General features: G+C 53.5%; 1 protein-coding gene across 2 annotated transcripts; it reads left to right on the top strand.

Moving 5' to 3' along the window:
• The first annotated feature begins 1,707 nt into the window (after positions 1-1,707).
• RCC1 (regulator of chromosome condensation 1) lies at positions 1,708-15,118 on the top strand. 2 transcript variants are annotated; one of them, XM_048825951.2, is made up of 10 exons: positions 1,708-1,727; positions 4,593-4,677; positions 6,253-6,440; positions 7,441-7,620; positions 7,792-7,888; positions 8,657-8,779; positions 9,598-9,753; positions 10,912-11,031; positions 12,158-12,310; positions 13,296-15,118. In XM_048825951.2, the coding sequence occupies exons 2-10, from the start codon at positions 4,605-4,607 to the stop codon at positions 13,469-13,471; spliced, it is 1,266 nt and encodes a 421-aa protein (XP_048681908.1). In that variant the 5' UTR covers positions 1,708-1,727; positions 4,593-4,604; the 3' UTR covers positions 13,472-15,118. The 2 variants fall into 2 exon arrangements, with proteins under 2 accessions (XP_048681908.1, XP_048681909.1); XM_048825952.2 differs by lacking the exon at positions 1,708-1,727 and adding an exon at positions 1,938-2,006.
• The last annotated feature ends 4,965 nt before the right edge of the window (positions 15,119-20,083 follow it).

Here is a 20,083-nt window from a genome sequence, read left to right on the forward strand (position 1 = left end):
CTCACAACACTCCTGTGAGACTCGTGTGTAGTTCCCGTATTTTCGGAACTAGGGGGAAGTGAGACATAGAAATGACTTGCCAATGTCACAGTAATCAACGGGGGTAGGAATTTTGACTCAGGAACATGGGATTGGAAGGAATCTCCTGGGTCACTGAGTTCAGTCCTTGTCCTGTCATAATCCCTTTAATAACTTTATCAAGATCTATCTTAAAACTAGTTAGGCTGTTTGCTCCACTTCTATTAGAAGGCTGCTGCAGAACCTCACTCCTCTGATGGTTGGACATCTTAATTTCCAGCCTAAATGTATTCATGACCAGTTTAGACCAAGTGGTTTTCAACTCTGAGCACTAGGCATCAGTCCACTCCATACAAAAGCTGTCAGTGCAGGTCTACATTTTACAGCCTTAAGGGAACTCGCCTGGCAATTGCAATGCTTGCTGTGGGGAGTGTAAGGCTGTGCCACAAAAACTGGTGAACAGTTTACCCCGAACACTTGTGAAATAAATGCTTACACTAATTGTTTCACATCTTTCCTCTTCCCCATCCGGACAGGAAAATACTGTTATACAGGATTAGGAAAGAAATGGGCTATGATAAGCCAAATTACTGTGATTTCCTCAAAGATGCCATTTTTATGCTGTAAGATCTCAGTGCAGGGATAGGGTTATAGTTTGTCTTGCGCCAGGATAGTAAAGGAGATGACTTTTTAATGTGAGTCACTGTCACAGCAAGATGTTACACAGGGCACCCATTATGCAAGGAAAGTTACATGTGTGACTTCCTGCGCTACTAAGGATAAGCGTGTGCTCTGCATAAGGTGTGGAGAGGGAAGGAAACATGCTGTTCCCCTTGTGTCATCCGTAAGCAACAAATGAACAGGAACTTGTTCTAAAAGAAGCAACTGAGACAACCCTAAAGCCTACCGATCATAATTGCTGCTTGTAGCCAACCTAAAGCATAGATAGTCACAGGCATTGCAAACCTGTCGTGTGTAAACAATGCATTAGTATAGTAAGACACTCCATTCTTGCCTCAAAGGAAGCAGTCGGGTCTAGTGAACAAAACACTGAGTTAGGAAACAGGAATTGCCTCATGGATCTGCCATTAACAGCGGAGTTGGGACACCATCTAACCTCGCCATAGCCAAATCTCCTCTCAGTAAACTGGGGCCAAGAGAAGGCAGTTTTGCGGACTAGTTCATATTTCTACAGCACTGTGAATGATAAAAATAATGTAAATGTTTCCAATTTAAAAAAAAAAAAAAAGAGAGAGATGTCCCCTTTCAGTGTTTGGGTCCTGGGGACTGCGGCAAATGGCATTGATTAGAAGTTACAGAATGGTAAACATCTGACAAGCAAAACAAGGGCGCAAAAATTGAATTCTTAAAGTATATGCCTTTGAATAATGTCAGTTCTTTGCAGTAGAGGCACCCTGTAAGCACTTGGGCATGCGCTTCATGCCATGTGTGCGATGAGTCCCGTGGAGTTCAGTGGCTGGAGCCTAAAGTTAAGCGTGTGCGCAGAATTTGCGCGCTGCTGCAATTGCATCTGCACAAGGCAGCTCCCGCCGCTGGGGCGGACCTTCGGGTCCGTCTGCCGTTCTCCAGCGAGGTCCGTCCGCCGGTCCAGTTGCAGAACTGGGGCACACAGCGCCAGACCCTGCAAAGCCGCCTACGCCGAGGAGTCCCACTGACATTGCCTCCGACCCCCAACGCTGCAGCCGGGGGTGAGCGCGGGCAGGACCGGGCCCGTTGCACTTCGCACGGCCCCCCTGCCCTGGCCCCAATTCACTGCGACTTCTCTCCCCTCCTGGGGTTTCTAGCTCCCTCCCCGGGGCTTTTCCGCGCAGTGGCCAGCAGGGGTCGCTAGCACCATTTTCTGTCGCTCGCCCAGGAGGCCGGCAGGCAGGCGCTGGGGTCTCCTCGCGCATGCTCCAGCTGCAGGGGGGTGGGGGGGGCGCACAGAGGACCGAGCGGGCCAGCCGGGGTGGCGGAGCAGCAGGGAGGTGAGAGCCCCGGTGCCGCTTCCCGTCCTCCTCCCCCCCCCCCCGCCCCGGGGTAGCCAGGGGGGAAGCGAGGCTCCGGGCTGGGGGGGGTGCACCGATCCCCGCCCCCTGGGTCTCAGGCTCCCCCTCCTCGGTGGGGGGCCGAGGCCTGGGCCGGCCCCACGTGGCCGCCGCGCGGCTGTGTCCGAAGGTTCCACGCGTGGAACGCCGAGTGTCAGCCCGCGCGCGCGCCCCCCGCCCCCGGCCGCGCTCCGAACGTTCCCCGGGAGCCGCTCGCGCAGCCCCCTCCCCCCGTCCTCCGGCGCGGCGCTGCGGCAGCGTGCGACAGGCAGGGCCCGGCCCAGCGCGGGAATTTCAAACCCCGGGGCAGCGGGGGCAGCTCGCGCGCCTTGCCAGCGTGCGGGGCCGCGCGCGGGGGGCTAGTGGGCGCCGACCTGTCCTGACTCCCTGCAGAGGGGAGCGTGCGGGGGAGGAGGAGGGGCCATCAGGCCCTTAATTCCTGGGGGGGGGAGTTTGCAGGTTGGGACGCGCGGGGGGGGGGGGGCGTGTAATTCTCTGGGTGGCGCTGTCAGGGCTGGATGCGGGGTGGTTGTTGTGGCCTCGTTGGTCCCAGGATATTAGCCGGACAAGGTGCGTGAGGTGCAGGAAAAGACACTGCCTCGCCCGCCTACTCCTAAGGGTGTCACCCAGCAATGACGCCGCATGTGGGCAAAGCTGGGAGGGGTTTGCACATTGCCTTGCGCTTTCTGGTTGCACCTTTGAAGCTTGGATTACTCGGGCATTTCTCCGTATCTCATCTGAACCTCTTTACTTTTGTGCAATTTTTTTTCAAATATTGGTCATTGTGGAGAAAGCATTATGGCCACGCTCCACCCCAGGTATAGCTGCATTTCAGCAGTGGGTGGCATGATTTTTGTGGTGCATGGAACTCGTATAGCCAGGTTAATAAAACTGAGAACAAATTTTACGTGGAAGATACCAAGTGAGCTAAAATTGAGCTGTATTGTATTGCAATGCTGGTGTCTTGGAGGATATCACTTTGCACATATAACCTTGTATTTGGGGGTCTCAAAACACTTTACAAACATGAAAGGGGATGCAGCATAAAATGATTATCTTACTGAAACCTTCTATTTTTCACCTGTATTTCTAATAACATCTTACTTTGTTAAAACCGAGAATACCGGAAAAACAGAATCTCCTTTTCACCCTTTATTCATTGTTTACATTCTACCTTTTGCTTAACTTGGGCAATGAAAACTGACTAACCACTTTCACTTGAATTTCTAGTCAGTTTCTTACTGCTGGCACAATACTGCAATCATAGAATCATGGAATATCAGGGTTGGAAGGGACCTCAGGAGGTCATCTAGTCCAATCCCCTGCTCAAAGCAGGACCAATCCCCAATTTTTGCCCCAAATGGCCCCCTCAAGGATTGAACTAATGTTTGAGGTGTCAGCTCTGCCTGGGCCTCTTTAAGCAAATATTTTTGTGAAAATTTGTAAAAATACAGTTTTAGAAAACTCATCAAATGCACCCTAAATGTTGGGCCTAAAATCCTGAAGTGTCACTTTAAGCTTTTGTTAAGGTGTTAAAGTCCAGTGATTCCCTCTTACAGCCCTTGCTTGTGTGTGTCTTATCGCACTCAGGGCTTGTCAACCTTTTTTGGGCCGAGGGCCCCCCCCAACGTGCTATAAAAACGCCACAGCCCACCTGTGCCACAAGTGTTTTTCTGCATATCCAGTAGATTAAAAACCAGGACCGGTGTTAGGGCTTATCAAGCACAGCAGTTGCCTAGGGCCCCACGGCACAGGGGGCCCCACAAAGCTAAGTTGTTTAGGCTTTGGCTTCCTGCTCTGGGCCCCAGTGAATCTAATGCTGGCCCTGCTCTCTGGTTCATTTTGGCGGACCCCCAGAAACCTTCTCTTGGCCCCTCAGGGGGCCCCGGACCTCTGGTTGAGAACCACTGATTGCACTCATTTTAGATAGGGTTGTAGGATCAGGCCATAAAATTATAACAAAAAATATGATTCTAGAAAGCAGAAGTAGACTCTTGAAGTAGCGGGCTGTTTGTTTCTTTAACATCGTCTTCCTCTTCTTATGCTTTCAGATGTCAATATTTCTCAAGTCACGGACTGTTGTAATGGGCTAATGGGTATTTTTAGGACTAAGGACTAATTGTGTCTCTGACCTCTCCTGTAGCGAGGGACCGGAAAGCAGTGTTTCTGGGAAATAGAGCCATGAAACAGTTGGGGGCTTTGACTTTCTGGGAATTCACAATTGCATCCGAGATGGATTAGTGGGTAGAATGGAGAAAAGTAAATTAGATTCTAAAAATTCCAGGTGGCTTTAGTGTAACAGTGGGATTTTCACAGTGGGCTAAGGTAATTAGACACCCAACTCCCACTTCACTTTCATCTCCCAGAGGCCTCTTGCAAAACTTCAGTGTCAGTGATTTAGCAAAGAGAGGACTGGGGAGAACTTGACAGTGTCCCTTTAAAAGCTTGTGCTTTGCAATTTTCCTGCTTTTCTCCCAGACTCTGGGTTAGTGCATGTCTTAACGTGGAGTGTTTTCAATTGTTTAGCTCTATAGCAATATGCCGGGAAAGCGTGCTGCAAAGAAGAGCCCGACACCAGAAGAAGGGTCTCCCGAGAGGAAGAAGATTAAAGGTAAAGTGGCTTTTTCAGGGTTTTGCACCTTCCTCTGAAACATTGAGGCTGGCTGGTGTGAGAGACAGGGTGCTGGACTAGATGGACCACAGGTCTGATCCAGTCTGACAATTCTTGGCCTTGTCTACAATGAGGATTTGCCCAGAATTTCAGCCATCGCTGTGTCCACACTGGTTCGACTTCTAGTGTAGACAGTTTCAAGCCACAATATGCGCCAGTACAGTTTATCCCCGCGTGGAACCAGGATCACTGCTCCATGGATGTAGATTGTGGCTTTATCTGTCTACACTAGAGTTTGAACAGATGCAGCTGTGTCATTTTGCTGGACACCAATGGCTGCAACTAGGGCAAATCCCATCGGGAACAAGGCCAAAGTGACTTTTCCTCTCCCGGTTCTGCAATTTTTCTGGTTCTGATTGCTCCCTATCATTCAATGGGTGTTCGCTGCCGGTCAGCATCAGAAATGGCATCTTCCAGAAGCGTGCAGTACTGCAAATTGCCCTTTTCCCTGAGCTTGACTCCCTGCACACCTTGGGTTGTCTTCTGGTTTGTACTGTGCCTGCGGTTAACAACAGGGGAAGATGGCGAGGGTGCAGTTCGTGCTTTGCAATTCTACTTTACGCCGGGAGACTTTAATTTTTTTTTTTAAAAGGTCCCATTTTCAATTCATGCTTGGGAGGTTTCTGTGGACGAAAAGGGTCTTCTGGCTGTGCCTTGGGAGGCTGTGATTAGAGGTTATGTTGCTTTCGAGTTGGTTAGTTCAGTTTGTGTGGAGGACACTGAGGACCTCCGAGAACGCTGGGTGATACTGCCCCAAAGCGACAGGTTTCTTTACTCTTCACTCCAACCACATGTGAACGGCTTTTATTTTTTTATTGCATTCAGGCATGCGATAGACTAAATTACAATCCACGCAAAGATAATTTCACTCCCCACGCAGCCTTTCTCTTCAAAGTCAAGTCTTCTCTGTCGACACCTCCTTCACACGCCAAGAAACGATACAGGCTTAACATTGCTAGGGCTTTTTTTTTTGACTCTCGCTTTAATAGTAGATGTAAGTCGGGGGGGGAGAGTTGTGTCAAAATGTTGATGTAGGATAAGCTGTGGCCAGCCCGAAGAGGTTGAGAAACTCTGGACTAAATAACAAAGACGCCAAGCACTTCTAGAGCCCCTGCCCCCCAAGGATCTGCAAGCAGCTTGCTCTGAATCCTTCCACCATTCTTTGAGGAGGGGGAGTTGTATTCCCATTGTATGGATGGTGACTCTGAAGCAAGGCAGGGCGTGGGCTGACTTGCCCAAGGTCTTTTGGTGAGTCAGATGCAGGAGAACCCCAGGAGTCCAGACATGCTGCTGCTTAAATATGAACCCTCCCGTGGGGTTCGTGCGAGGGACTGTCGGTCTCATGAGCTCAGCGCAGGTTGCAATGGGAAGGCCAGCACAATAGCTATCTGTTGCTGAGCCAGCCCCTTGTTCTGGGAGCTTTGGGAAGGACGTCTTGACTGCCGTGATATTGCATGAGCGTGAATCTGGCCTCTCGCTTATCAAGTGTTTCCCCCTCTGTCTCCTGTGCTCCAGTCTGCCATTCATCACACCGGACAGAACCTGGCCTGGTGCTGACACTGGGACAGGGGGATGTCGGGCAGCTGGGCCTGGGAGAGGATGTGATGGAAAGGAAGAGGCCAGCCCTGGTGCAGCTGCCCGAGAAGATCGTCCAGGCAGAAGCAGGGGGGATGCATACCGTCTGCCTTAGCGAGACGGGCAAAGTGAGTCTGTGGCACCTTTATCCGAGTCTGATCGTGGGAAAGGAGTGAGGACATGAAATCGAATGGGGGGCGGGGACGCTCATTTGGGTGACTCGTTGAGCAGATTGACTGAGATGTTGGACTGAAAGCGCAGTCTTAATTACTGTTCTTGTGCAATGGGTCAAAACCCTTTGGAACCTCCCCCTCAAACAGGTTCCTTGCTCCAGAGTCTCTCTGATTACAGTGCTATCACGTTACCGTGATCTCACTCTGCAGCCTTCTGACCTTCCATAGCTTCTGGTCAGAGCCTGGACGCTTAGAGTGTCGGGAGGGGGCTGTCCTGGGGTCCCTCGCTCTGAGCAGCAGATTGTGGCGTGCAGCGAGGGAGCTGTGAGTTGGTAAAATTCCTGGCTTTGAAATGAACCGTGCAGGGGGAACCTGCTGCTGTACGACTCCAGCTGTTAATGCTGTACTGCATCTGGCCCGGTGGTAAGCAGCGCCATGGGACGGCTCTGTGATCATAGAATATCAGGGTTGGAAGGGACCTCAGGAGGTCATCTAGTCCTCGGGTTCAGAGAGCATCAAGAGAGAGTTGTCTCTGTGCTCCCCAGGCAGATCCTCTTGTGTGAGATCTTGGAAACCACATGGTCTTTCTGCCCAGCAGGGACATTAAAGTTCTCCTAATACCTTCCAGGAGAGGGGGCGCTTGCCCCGAGTCCTTGCCCAGAGTTCCCCCTTCCTCACCAGTACGCCGCGGCGTGTCGACTTCCTCCCGCCAGCAGTGACTGTTTCCTTGACCTTGTAAGCCTCTAACTTTTAAAGTGCTTTGAGATGAAAGGGGTGACCTCCCTCACCCTCCAACTGCGGCTTCTGAGGCTAACGCATCCCCCTCGGCTGGTGGCTGAGCTCCCTGCCAGCTGCTCTACGCGTGTGGTCATTAGAGCCAGGTGGGTTCTCCTGCACTGGCTTTGTCCTCCTTGCTCCGGGCCCCTGTCCCACCGTGAGATGTTTCCATTTCCAGATCTACTCCTTTGGCTGCAACGATGAAGGTGCCCTGGGACGCGACACCTCCGAGGAGGGCTCAGAGACCACCCCGGGGCTGGTGGAGCTGCAGGAGAAGGTGGTGCAGGTGTCTGCCGGCGATAGTCACACAGCAGCGCTGACGGAGGACGGCAGGGTCTTCCTCTGGGGCTCTTTCCGGGTATGCTTTAACTGGGAATTGGTCCTGCTTCGAGCAGGGGGTTGGACTAGACGACCTTCAGGGGTCCCTTCCAACCCTGATATTCTATGATTCTATGCGAGCTGTGCTGGCTCGGGGAGCTCTGCTGCGTCTTCCCGGGCTCTGCCACTAAACGTCTCTCTCTCCGTCCAGGATAACAATGGAGTCATCGGTTTGCTGGAGCCCATGAAGAAGAGTGCCCTTCCAGTACCGCTGCAGCTAGATGTGCCTGTCCTTAAAATAGTCTCAGGTGAGCGAGGGCTCGGTGCGCAGGTGACTCAGGCTGACGGACAAGCCGCTAACCCTGCTCCAGCAGCCCTGACAAAATCAGGCCCAGAATAAACCGGGTTAGTTGATCTTTTTCTACCAGCTGCAGAAGGCTGTTCCCTCCCCTCCGCCAGCCCAGTGCGCGCCTCCTGTCTTACCCCTGACTGGCCATTAATAATAATAGGTTCTCGGTGCAGCCTCTCTGCAAGTACTTTGCAAATGTGAACTAACGAATCCTTGCGGAGTAGGAGTATTGTCCCTCTCGTGGGTGGGGAAACTGAGGCAGGGCAGGTAAGGGACTTTTCCACGGTGTAGATGGGGAGTCATCAGTGACTCTCGTCGTAATGTTTCCGGTGCCACCGTTTTGGGGATGGTTAGGACTCAGCTGATGTCCATGTGTGGGTTGAGGTCAGATGGGAGAGGTGGCTTGGTGCTCGTGGTTGGTAAGGGAGCAAATAACACAGGGAGTTAGCATTAGATGCCAATAGAAACTGTCCTCTTGCTGGTCCAGGGTTAGTGCAGGGCGTAAAACTCCAGGGCCTCTTACCAAGTTCATACTTGGTACGCTTTAACGTGGGACTTCAACGCTCAACGCTTTAGCATGGGACTTGACGTGCGAGGCTTGTTCTCCGGCAATCTTCCAGTGTTCCTCCCCGGGGCCAGCAGCACGGCTGGGTGGTACCAGGGGCGGGCACGCAGCACGGGGATCGGCGTCCCAAGGCTGGTGCTAGCCCTCTCTCCGTCCCCGCAGGGAACGATCACTTAGTGCTGCTGACCGTGGACGGGGACCTGTACACGTGTGGTTGTGGCGAGCAGGGCCAGCTGGGAAGGGTGCCGGAGCTCTTTGCCAACCGGGGAGGAAGGAAAGGCTTACGTGAGTTGCTCTTCATGCCGCGAGGGGGATACACCCTGGTGGGGCCCCTTGAGCCAGTACCTGCTAGGACACTATGGGCTAGGGGGGTTATAGACACTGATGTCCTCCCCGAGCCAGGCTGGGACGTGGGCTCGCTGAGTAGGGAGGTGCAGAAGCTGGCTGGACTGCAGTCTCCAGGGTGCCAAGCTGGCTGCTTTTGCCGGAGCTAAGCTTCCTGGCACGTGCTGTTGGTGATGATCCCTCCTGCCCTGGGAGCTACACCCCCCCGTGTAACAGGTGGGCACGCTCGGCCCCGAGCTGGGGAGATGAGCTGGTTCGATGGCAGCCCTGTCCTGCTGGGGGCTGGCTGAGTGACTCTTTGGTGGCAATGAAACAGGATAGATCAGAGGCAGGGGGGTGGGTTTGCAGCGCTGCCGGAGGGCAGGACACATGGGCAAGTCTCTCTTATACCAGCTGACTCCTCTGTCGGCGAGGAGAGGGTATTGGGCAGTCCCGTGCTGGCTCCGCGAGGGCTCCCAAGTTTCTTTTTAGACAAGCGGCTTGAGTTGTTCAGTCTCCAGATCCCTGGTGTGGGGCAAGGGAGGGCTGGGTGCTGACGGATGAGCCTGTGAAGGGACTTCCACCCCACAGAGCGCCAGGAGACTAAGGCCCCAAGAGGGGGCACTGTCCAGCTTGGAGTGACGCTGTGCTTGACTGACTGAAGCACTTGAAAGGCCAGCCAGGCTTGTCGTCCCCCCCCCGCCCCCAGATGTGTCTGTGGGGAGGGCACCTGTCCCTGGCTCTCCTCGCTGCAGCCTGCTCTCTCGTCTCCCGTGTAGAACGACTCCTCGTGCCTCAGCGTGTCCCTCTCAAGGGGAGAAGTGGCAAGGGCCGGGTGCGCTTCCAGGATGCCTTCTGCGGGGCATACTTCACCTTCGCCGTCACCCAGGAGGGCCACGTTTACGGCTTCGGCCTCTCGAACTACCACCAGCTGGGTGAGGTGTTGTCTGTGTTCCGCGCTAGGCGCTGTACGTGTGCACAGTGAGAGAATCTCCAGGTAGACGCCTGGGCGGAGGGGAGAAAGGGAGTGGTGTCTCACCGAGGGGGAAGTGGGGTGCAGAGAGACGAAGTGACTTGCCCAAGGTCACGCATGGGGAGTGTGTAGCAGAGCTGGGGAAAGAATCCAGGCCTCCTGAGCCCCATCCAACGCCTTGACCACGGACCAGCCTTCCTCTCTGCCCCTGCTGTTCAAGCATTGAGTCGAGCGTAATTGGTTAATGAAGGAAAACACCAAACTATCTAGCTGGGCCCCAGCAAGCCGGGTGCGCCCACTGCTCTGGCTTTGTGTAACGCTTTCCAAAGTGTCCGGGTGTGGCCAGGCTGCTGGGATCTTTAATAGCTCCCCTGTGGGCTGTATCCCTGCCCCTGACCGCAGAGGGGCCGGGTGGTCTTTCTCCCCTCAGAGGGACCTGTCCATTGAGAAAGTGCTGAATTTTCGGGCTGTCCCACGGCTCCCATTGAATTCAATGCGAGAAGGTGTTCGAGGCCGGGCCCTCCCACAGCGTTGGTAGGTCCTGTGCCCTGCTAAATGCTCTGTCCCATCCGTGCGTGGTCGGTCCCGGTGGCAGAAGAAAGGTGCCATTAAAGCAAGGGGCCTGCTTGCATCCTGCTCGCTGACATGGTAGGAAGCCAGGCACAGTTGGGATAGATGAGAAGGCTCCTTCCGGCGCTGCTAACTCCACACGTGACCTGTTCCCATATCTGGGCACCGATGCTCTCAGCTCCTCGGACCTCCAGGAGCACGTATTTGGAAGCAATGCAGGTGACTCTCTCTGGGCATTTCTTACTGTACCAGGCTCTTGTCAAGCACCCCCTTCCTCCCAGGTGTACCCTAAAAGCCCACTGGTTTTAGCAGAGGTTTTGCATGGCACAGGGCCTGTGCATTTAATAACGGCTGCAGGATACAGAACAGGTGGGACATTCTTGGATTGTCTCCTGATGGTCCCCGTCCAGGCTAAGCACCGTGGATTAAGTCTCGTGGTGTAGTGCGTCCGTTCTCCTGCAGCGGGCTTGGGGGTGACCTGCCGGCTGCGGGCGGGGCGTCTGCTCACCTGTCTCTGACTTCCTTGGCTTTCGTTGTCCCCCCCTTGCAGGGACGCAGGACACCGAGCCCTGCTTTGCTCCCCAGAATCTGACATCCTTCAAGAACTCCACCAAGTCCTGGGTGGGGTTTTCGGGTGGCCAGCACCACACGGTGTGCATGGACTCGGAAGGTGAGTGGGGCAGCTGCTTGTGAACCAAAGGGGGGCAGGGGTCCGCAGTTCTTTGGTTTTGGGCCGCTGTCTCCCAGCGCCAGGGCACTGGGATTGGGGTGACGGTTGAGCCTAAGATCCTTGGCATTCATGAGGTCATGGGCAGCTCTCTGTGCTGAGCTGGTACGTGGGTTGTGGCTGCCGCTGGGATGTTCAGCATAGTCCATGGTGAAGGGGACTTTTCGGTCTCTTTCCTAGCAAGGTTGTGGGAATCACACCTGGCTTTTCTGTCACACTTTTCACCCGTAGCTCTCAAGTGCTTTACAAAGGAGGTCAGTGTCCTTATCCCGATTTTACAGGTGGGGAAACTGAGGGATGGAGGGGGTTGCGGGACTTGCCCAGGTCACCAGGAATAGAGCCCAGGTCTCCAGAGTGCCGGTTCAGTGCACTATCCACTAGACCACGCTACCTCTCTGGTAAACGAGAGGACACCATGCTGCAGTCCCAACGTTGATTGCATTACATACAGAATCACAAAAGGCTCATGGATGCTGCTAATAACCAGAAATAAGTAACTGCTCCTAGTGCAGGAGGGCCTTGGCTTGGCTGGATCTGTGTGTCAGAGAGCAAGAAGCTTGATGGGGGGCTTGTGAGGCTCATACAGACACACAGACCCTCCCCCGCCCCCAAAGTGCTTCATGCCCTTGGCCTTCCACAAAAGACCAGGTTCAGCGCAAGCAAAGACTGAAGTCCTCCTGCTAACTCCGGTTGCACATGTCCCGAGAATGCAGCTCGTCTCTCCCTAGCAGGCAGTGGGGGTGGGACGGGGCTGAGCAAATACGGGAATCAGGAGCAACTTCTTGGCTTTGGACCCTGGCATCTAAGCGGGTGTCGGTCTCCATCTTGTGTCCTCTCACCATGGCTCAGTTTGCATGCTGCTGGCCTGGAGCGGTCTGCAGGCTGCTGGGTTCCACACAGGGCAATTCGGGGAAGGAATAATGCCTGAGATTAGCAGATCTGACTGGCAGGGGGCCGGACGTATGGGGGGTGACCGAGGTAGGTACCCGAGTGATGTAAATTCTATGCATCCGGGGTGGTCTTGGCTCCCGAGGAATAATGTGTCTTTTGCATTTCCTACCTGTGCTAGGGAAAGCCTACAGCCTGGGCAGGGCAGAGTACGGCCGGTTAGGGCTTGGAGAAGGGGCAGAAGAGAAGAGCATGCCCACCCTCATCCCGGAGCTGCCAAGCGTCACCTCCATTGCCTGCGGGGCGTCTGTTGGCTATGCTGTTACCCAGGAAGGTAAGTGGAGGGGGTGGGGGGTGGCTCTGTGGGTAACACGCGACTATGGAGCCTAGTCAGTTAGCGCCTCCGTTTGGATGCCAGGAATGCAGCTAATACCTGTCCCTTCCTGGCTGGCAAGCAGCGATGGGCTGTGACAGCCCCGCAGGCTAAAATCCTCAAGCCAGGGAAGCTATGGGCTTTCCCACCCGCCCGCTGGGCCCGAGGCTTGATCCACAGACCCCCGGGAGAAGGGTGGGGGTGAGGGGAGGAGACCCACGCAATCCTGACCCATCGTGCTCAGGGTGGACAAGGCAGATCTTTGCAGGATAGACACCAGTATGCGGGGAGCCGAGACTGAGACAGTCGAATTGCTACATACCCCCAGCTCCCCAGCCGTCAGCCAACAAGGTTAATAACAACCCTGTCCCTGCCTGGCCTGGATTAGAACCACCGACCTAGAGGGGAAAGACTCCATATCCTGTTACTAATCCAGTCCCCCTGCAGAACAGCCCCTGGTGGTGGGTGGTGGGCACCCTGGCACTGCATGCCGTTTGCACGCAGTTCGAGCTGGGCAAACGCTGCAAAAATATCTTTCTGTGAAGGCACTGTTTATAAAGGGTCAATGGGGAAACTGGACATGCGCACTGGGTGTTAGAAGTGGCTCCAAGCCGCCTATTGGATCCCCCCAGCAATTGATTAACCACATATGAAACCACCTCTGGTTCACTTAGTTACCCTTTATGAATGGAGCCTTCATGTGAAGAAAAGCCAGTATTAATCTGGAGTCTCGGCCTCGCCGTTCCCTGGAGCATCCGCAGGGCTGAGTCCTGGCAACACAAGTACTCACAGGAAGCTAACACTCTGCCCGCGCCCAAGTGCTGGGTTCGAAAGCCACTTCCCCTCCTCGCCCCAGGATCCCGCTCGGATCTGTCCGTGTTCCGGGCACGCAGCACGGTCTCCAGCGTTGGGTGGGCAATCAGTGTCTGTCCCTGTCTGTCTTCAGGGCGAGCGTTTGCTTGGGGCATGGGCACCAACTACCAGCTGGGCACAGGGGAAGAGGAGGACGTCTGGAGCCCCGTGGAGATGACTGGCAAGCAGCTGGAGAATCGCGTCGTCCTGTCTGTGTCCAGTGGGGGGCAGCACACCGTCTTGCTGGCCAGAGAAAAGGAGCAGAGTTGATGACGCAGCATTGTGCAGCAGTAACGCTGGGGACGCCCCCCCCCTCCCCCCCCCCCCCCCCCCGAGTGGCTCAGGGGTGGGGTTTGGGAGACTGGCCTCTGGTAGTTTCCTGAGACCTTCTGATTTGTCTGCAGAGTTGTGGGGGGAAGCCCCCCAGCTGACACCAGCTGCCTCTTACTCTAATCCTAGGGGCAGAGTCTGCATGGCTGGAGTGTGGCTTTTCAGAGACACCTTTCCCCTCTGGAAGCGTGCGGCTTTGCTGGTGTATTCAGGGCTCACTTCCTCCTCCTCCTCTTCCTCCCCGCTTGGTCACCCCGAAGCTGATTTACCAGCGTGATGGCAAAGTGGGTTCCCCACCATTTTAAACAATTCCGGGCCCAGCCACGCTGGCATTCCCCTTTATATGCAACAGGACTTGGGTGTCTCAAACTTTTTAAGGCCACAGCACCTGAAAGCCAAATCCCCCAGTCCCTGTCTTCCCCATCTCCCATTTCCTTAGCGCTCTCCCGTGGGCCTCGTGTGATTTGAGTCACTTTTATGTATCTGTTGGCCGAGTCTCTTTTTACTGTAGATATCCGAGGCCGGCCATCCGTCCCCCAGCTCCTTCCCTCTGCTTGCGTGATTTGCTAGCCGGTGTGATCACAGCGGACGTGCCTCTCAGAGCAGCGTAAGGTCCGTAGGCAGAGGATCTAACCTGGGGAGGGGTGTAGGGCAGATAGGTGGGAGGAAGTGTTCTGGTCTCTCCTGGGGGGTTTTCTAATGTCACCTGAACTGTGACTCAGGCCCAACTCCTCAACCGGGACTCTCTGAAGTCAGTCTCTGAGATCCTTGTTTAAGTTCTTAAGTAGCTGGCCTCGGTTTTAGCTGCAAAATGCTGAGCGATCTGGAGTTCCCTTGGAAGTTGGGAGCGCTCAAGACCTTTGCAAATCAGACCACTTTCGAAGAGCAACCCCGGACAGTTGCATTTGAATACATTGTCTTAGACTAAACCCTGCAGGTGGGTGAAGTTTTGAGCAAATCATTTGTCTAGTCAAATCGTTCCATTTCCCTAGCGGATGCAGACGAGAGCCAGGAAGAGGCATGGTTTCACATCACTGAACTCCCTCTTGTGTCCACCTGCTTTTAGAATTGCAACAGCCGGTCTTCACTCCCTGTATCCGTCGGCTTTGGAGACTTTCAGCAAGAGAACGGTTTTGTTGTTGGCTTTTTGTTTGTACTCTTTTGTGCCCTCCCCTCCCTCCAGTTAGGGTTTTAATTTGCTACATAGGCCTTGAAGAGGAGGAAGAGAAACCAATTCCAACTATGCATTAGATCACTCAAAGTAACTAGCCTGATTTAGTACCTTGGATGATTGTGTGTGTCTAATTAGCCAGGCCATCTACCCCTCTCCCACTCTGTCTTCTGCAGCTGCATTCCAAACACCTTGAATAAGAACCGCGGTTCTGCAAAGAACTGTTTTATATGTTAAGTTATAGCAATATCAGGGAGGGAACAGGGAAACTGTACAATGGCTCATATAATAATTTTGGGTTTTTTTTTGTTTTTTTTTAAGAAAAAAAGAATTTAAAAATATTTTGCAGGGTGAGTGGGGAAGAGAGGCAGGAAACTGTAAACTTTTAATATTTGGAATAAATCGAGTTTTGATAACCCCTAGTGTGGCTCATCGCTGAAGAGGAGAGATGTCTTGGTTTAATTTGGAATGTTTTTCTGTGTCTCTTGGGCCCTGTGAAACGCTGGGAGACTAACCCAGAGCAGTTGGCTTTGTTTTACTACCCTGGGCAGCTGCTTTTCAAATATGAATTTTTAAATTGTAGCACAGAATAATACATCTAACAATATTTTCTCTTCTTTGGGTATCTTTAGGGTGCCCATCATGGCGCTGTCTGGGTACCAGGGCTCTTCTAACTCTCCCGTGCAATCTGTGTTCGTGCAGCTGAGAACCAGGCTCGGTTCCAGTTCCTTCAGCCACAAACGGAGCCTTCTGCAGCGCCTTTCCTAGCTGGTCTGAACAAAATGTTCCCATTCAAACTTGCCCCTGGGTTGAGAAGCAGTGTGCCCTAGAGGTGAGGGCAGGGCTTGGGAGTCAGGACTCCTGGCGTGGCAGAAAGGCAGGCGTGGGCCCTGTGTGTTTTGAGGTTGGTTGTGTATTGCAGGAATGCCTAGGAGCCTCAGTGATGGATCGGGACTTCATTGCGCTCGGCGCTGTACAGACCCAGAACAAAGATGGTCCCTCCCTCAGAGTTTGCGGTCTGGGTCTGACGGTGTTAGCACCTAATTGGATAATGCTCGCTGCCCTGCGCTTTAACCCAATAGATGCCACTTCCTCCCCAACCCACGAGCTTCTCCAGCGCCCGTGTGCTCGTGAGAGAAGACACCCAATCCCGCCTTGACAGGTGCTTCGCTTTCAGTCTGACCTACGGCTGCTTCTAACGCTGGTGCCCCCGCCCATCAATGGGCTTAAGAAATGCACTTCTCGCTGCAGGGCAGGTGGGAAGCTGGGGAGTCATTTATTTTTAAACAGAAGTCAGAAAAATACCTAGCCACTTATAGGGGTGAACCCTGCCCTTCTTCCCCCTTGGCCGTAGTGTCTTTCTGCTTTCAAGTGATGGATTAATGATGCTTCCTAAAGCCGCCGGGGTGCCTGGTCTCTGTACACATTTCTGGTGCTGCTTCTCGGAAAGGTTGAACTCGTTGCTGGTGGAAGGAAAAACATATTTTTATTCCCCCCTGCGCCCCCAGTTGCTCAACCCCAGCTCTGAACTGGCTGCTTCAAGGGAGAGTCTGCCCAGTGCAGTGTGGGGAAAGCAATGAGTTCCTCATGAACCGGAGAGACTAGAGTGCCTGGTGTCGCAAGCCAGCTCCGCCGCGGCCCCCAGGATGAGCTGCCTGCCAGGCGTGTGGCTGCTGGGCTGGGGTGTCAGTGATCTCTGCTCCCCGTCCGGTGCAGCGGGGGAATCGGCAGCACTGGGGCAGGCAAAGCTGGGGGCTGTTGGCTACAGCACGAACCTTCCCAGCAAGCCCCGGTCACTAAAAAAGCAGATCTAGCCTAAGCTGCCATTATGTCCCTGAATTACTGTTCTGTAAGCTCCAGTCGGCCTCCTTCAGTCACCCCCACCCCAAACTTCTTGGCTAGCTCCCCCTGGCCCCTCCAGATCCACTTCATCCCCCTTGTTTTTAAAAACCTCCTGAAACTTGCACCAGCCCGTCCGCTTGGCCACATCCCTCTCTGATCACCAAGCGTGAGCCTCCTTTCTCTGCTAGATCATAGAATCTCAGGGTTGGAAGGGACCTCAGGAGGTCATCTACTCCAACCCCCTCCTCAAAGCAGGACCAATCCCCAACTAAATCATCCCAACCAGGGCTTTGTCAAGCCTGACCTTAAAAACTTCTAAGGAAGGAGATTCCAGCACCTCCCTAGGTAACGTATTCCAGTGTTTCACCACCCTCCTAGTGAAAAAGTTTTTCCTAATATCCAACCTAACCCTCCCCCACTGCAACTTGACACCATTACTCCTTCTTCTGTCATCTGGTACCACTGAGAACAGTCTAGAGCCATCCTCTTTGGAACCGTTGAAAGCAGCTATCAAATCCCCCCTCATTCTTCTCTTCCGCAGACTAAACAATCCCAGTTCCCTCAGCCTCTCCTCATAAGTCATGTGTTCCAATCCCCTAACCATTTTTGTGGTTTTCCAATTTTTCCACATCCTTCTTGTAGTGTGGGGCCCAAAACTGGACACAGTACTCCAGATGAGGCCTCACCGATGTCGAATAGAGGGGAACGATCACATCCCTCGATCTGCTGGCAATGTCCCTATTTATACATCCCAAAATGCCATTGGCCTTCTTGTCAACAGTGTGCCCTTGTTGCCTCATATCCAGCTTCTTGTCCACTGTAACCCCTAGGTCCTTCTCTGCAGAACTGCTGCCGAGCCATTCGGTCCCTAGTCTGTAGCGGTGCATGGGATTCTTCCGTGTCCTTGTTGAACCTCATCAGATTTCTTTTGGCCCAATCCTCCAATTTGTCTAGGTCCCTCTGTATCCTATCCCTACCCTCCAGCGTATCTACCTCTCCTCGCAGTTTAGTGTCATTTGCAAACTTGCTGAGGGTGCAATCCACACCATCCTCCAGATCATTAATGAAGATATTGAAGAAAACCGGCCCCAGGACTGACCCTTGGGGCACTCCGCTTGATATCGGCTGCCAACTAGACATGGAGCCATTGATCACTACCCGTTGAGCCCGACAATCTAGCCAGCTTTCTATTCACCTTATTGTCCATTCATCCAGCCCATACTTCTTTAACTTACTGGCAAGAATACTGTGGGAGACCATGTCAAAAGCTTTGCTAAAGTCAAGGAACAACACGTCCACTGCTTTCCCTTCATCCACAGAGCCAGTTATCTCGTCATAGAAGGCAATTAGATTAGTCAGGCATGACTTGCCCTTGGTGAATCCATGCTGACTGTTCCCGATCACTTTCCTCTCCTCTAAGTGCTTCAGAATTGATTCCTTGAGGACTTGCTCCATGATTTTTCCAGGGACTGAGGTGAGGCTGACTGGCCTGTAGTTCCCAGGATCCTCCTTCTTCCCTTTTTAAAAGATGGGCGCTACATTAGCCTTTTTCCAGTCATCCGGGACTTCCCCCGATCGCCACGAGTTTTCAAAGATAATGGCCAATGGCTCTGCAGTCACATCCGCCAACTCCTTTAGCACTCTCGGATGCAACGCATCCGGCCCCATGGACTTGTGCTCGTCCAGCTTTTCTAAATAGTCCCGAACCACTTCTTTCTCCAGAGGGCTGGTCACCTCCTCCCCATGCTGTGCTGCCCAGTGCAGTAATCTGGGAGCTGACCTTGTTCGTGAAGACAGAGGCAAAAAAAGCATTGAGTACATTAGCTTTTTCCACATCCTCTGTCACTAGGTTGCCTCCCCCATTCAGTAAGGGGCCCACACTTTCCTTGGCTTTCTTCTTGTTGCTAACATACCTGAAGAAACCCTTCTTGTTACTCTTAACATCTGTTGCTAGCTGCATCTCCAGGTGTGATTTGGCCTTCCTGATTTCACTCCTGCATGCCCGAACAATATTTTTATACTCTTCCCTGGTGCAAGAGCCTTCCCTCCGCAGCTCTGTCGTCTGTGATAGCCTTCCTCTGCCTCCAGCCCTTGCTGTCTCTGCAGAGCTGTCTGCTGTCGCCAGGCTCACCTTTATGTTTCAAACCATCAGCGCTAGAAGCTTAATTCCACTGGAGCACAGATCAATGGGACAGGGGGTGCATTCCCTAGCTGAGGAATTGTGGATTACACGGGGCCTTGTCTGCGTTAGGCTGTGGATCTGACTGGTTGCTAAGGCCGAGGCCCTGTTAGCTCCTTTCCATTCTCCAGCCCTCATCTCTGCTTCCAAAATAGGGGTAGCTTTGAAAAGCATGGCAGGAAAGCCTAGAGCTTTGACCAAAAGGCTGAGGGGGGTGAGCCTCCCGGATCCCATTCCTGGCCCAAGTTCTGTGGCTTTGGCTTGTCTGTTTAACCTGTGCGTAAGTGGGGCTAGCGCTGACCTCCCAGGGGCGGCGGGAGGTTAGAAGGTTCACCAAAGGCTTCGCTCTGCCTGGATGGAGTTAGTGGTGAAGGATCAAGCCACTCCGCCCCCGGGGTTACTGGGAACTGCGGTTCCCTCTTGACCAGTGAATGTGTGAGGCACTTTCACGCCCTTAAGCTAGTCTGAGCCCCTGCTCCAGGGCTCCTCTGTTTTCTTCATGGAGTCCAAGGCCAGAAGGGACCACGGTGATCAGCAGTTACCTGCCCTCTTCATCATTCACCGCTCCCCCCACTGGCCTGTTAGCTGCAGACTGTATCAGTGATGATTTTAACTTCTCTTCCAGGTCGTTGATAAAGATGTTAAATAGCCGTAGGGCCAAGACCTGATCCCGGCGGGACCCCACAGAAAACAAACCCGCTGGAAGACATCCATTTTGAGGCCTATCATTTAGCCAGTTTTAAACCAGTTAATGCCTGCCACGTTAATGTATTGTTCTAGTTTTTTAATGAAAATGGCGTCTCTTCCGTGGCAGCCTGGCGAGGCTGGACTTGTCTCTTCATGCTGGGCTAGGCGCTTTCCAAGGAGGGCGGGTCCCCAGGCTGAGGGAGCTGTGGGGCTAATCTCCCCGTGGCTGAAGGCCAAGCTGTGCGGCTGATGTGATTTGCTTCAGCTTGCACGGTGCTGGCAGAGGGGCGACTAGGGGCCAGGTGCTGGGGAAGCCGTTTACATGGGTCTGAACGGTGTGAGATTGGTTCGCCCTGCAAAACACAGGTGGCTGGGGAGCCCAGCTGCAATTCTAAGTGCCTGTCATCAGTGGATCTCAAAGCACTAAAGGAGTGGTGAGAGCCCCACTTCTCATGTTGCACAAGGGGGAACACGCTCTTAGAGTGATTGGGTTTGATGGAGCAATCTTGCCACAGGCAAGACCGTGGCAGAGAACCCCAACCACGGGGGTCAGGGCCTGCCATTGGCCCCTCTGTAAAGGCAGAGAGCATGGGCTTGCAGCTTATCTGAAGGGCTTCTGCCCTGGGTGAACTGCTTTAGAACTGACTCCCGGGGAGGCATCCAAGCTATTGAA

This window comes from Caretta caretta, chromosome 19 (assembly GCF_965140235.1).
Source record: "Caretta caretta isolate rCarCar2 chromosome 19, rCarCar1.hap1, whole genome shotgun sequence".
Taxonomy (NCBI): domain Eukaryota; kingdom Metazoa; phylum Chordata; order Testudines; family Cheloniidae; genus Caretta; species Caretta caretta.

Coding starts and splice junctions, on each gene's coding strand:
- RCC1 (XM_048825951.2), top strand. CDS start 4,605: ATGCCGGGAAAGCGTGCTGCAAAGAAGAGCCCGACACCAGAAGAAGGG. Junction 4,678..6,252: donor CGAGAGGAAGAAGATTAAAG/GTAAAGTGGCTT, acceptor CCTGTGCTCCAG/TCTGCCATTCATCACACCGG. Junction 7,621..7,791: donor TCCTCTGGGGCTCTTTCCGG/GTATGCTTTAAC, acceptor CTCTCCGTCCAG/GATAACAATGGAGTCATCGG.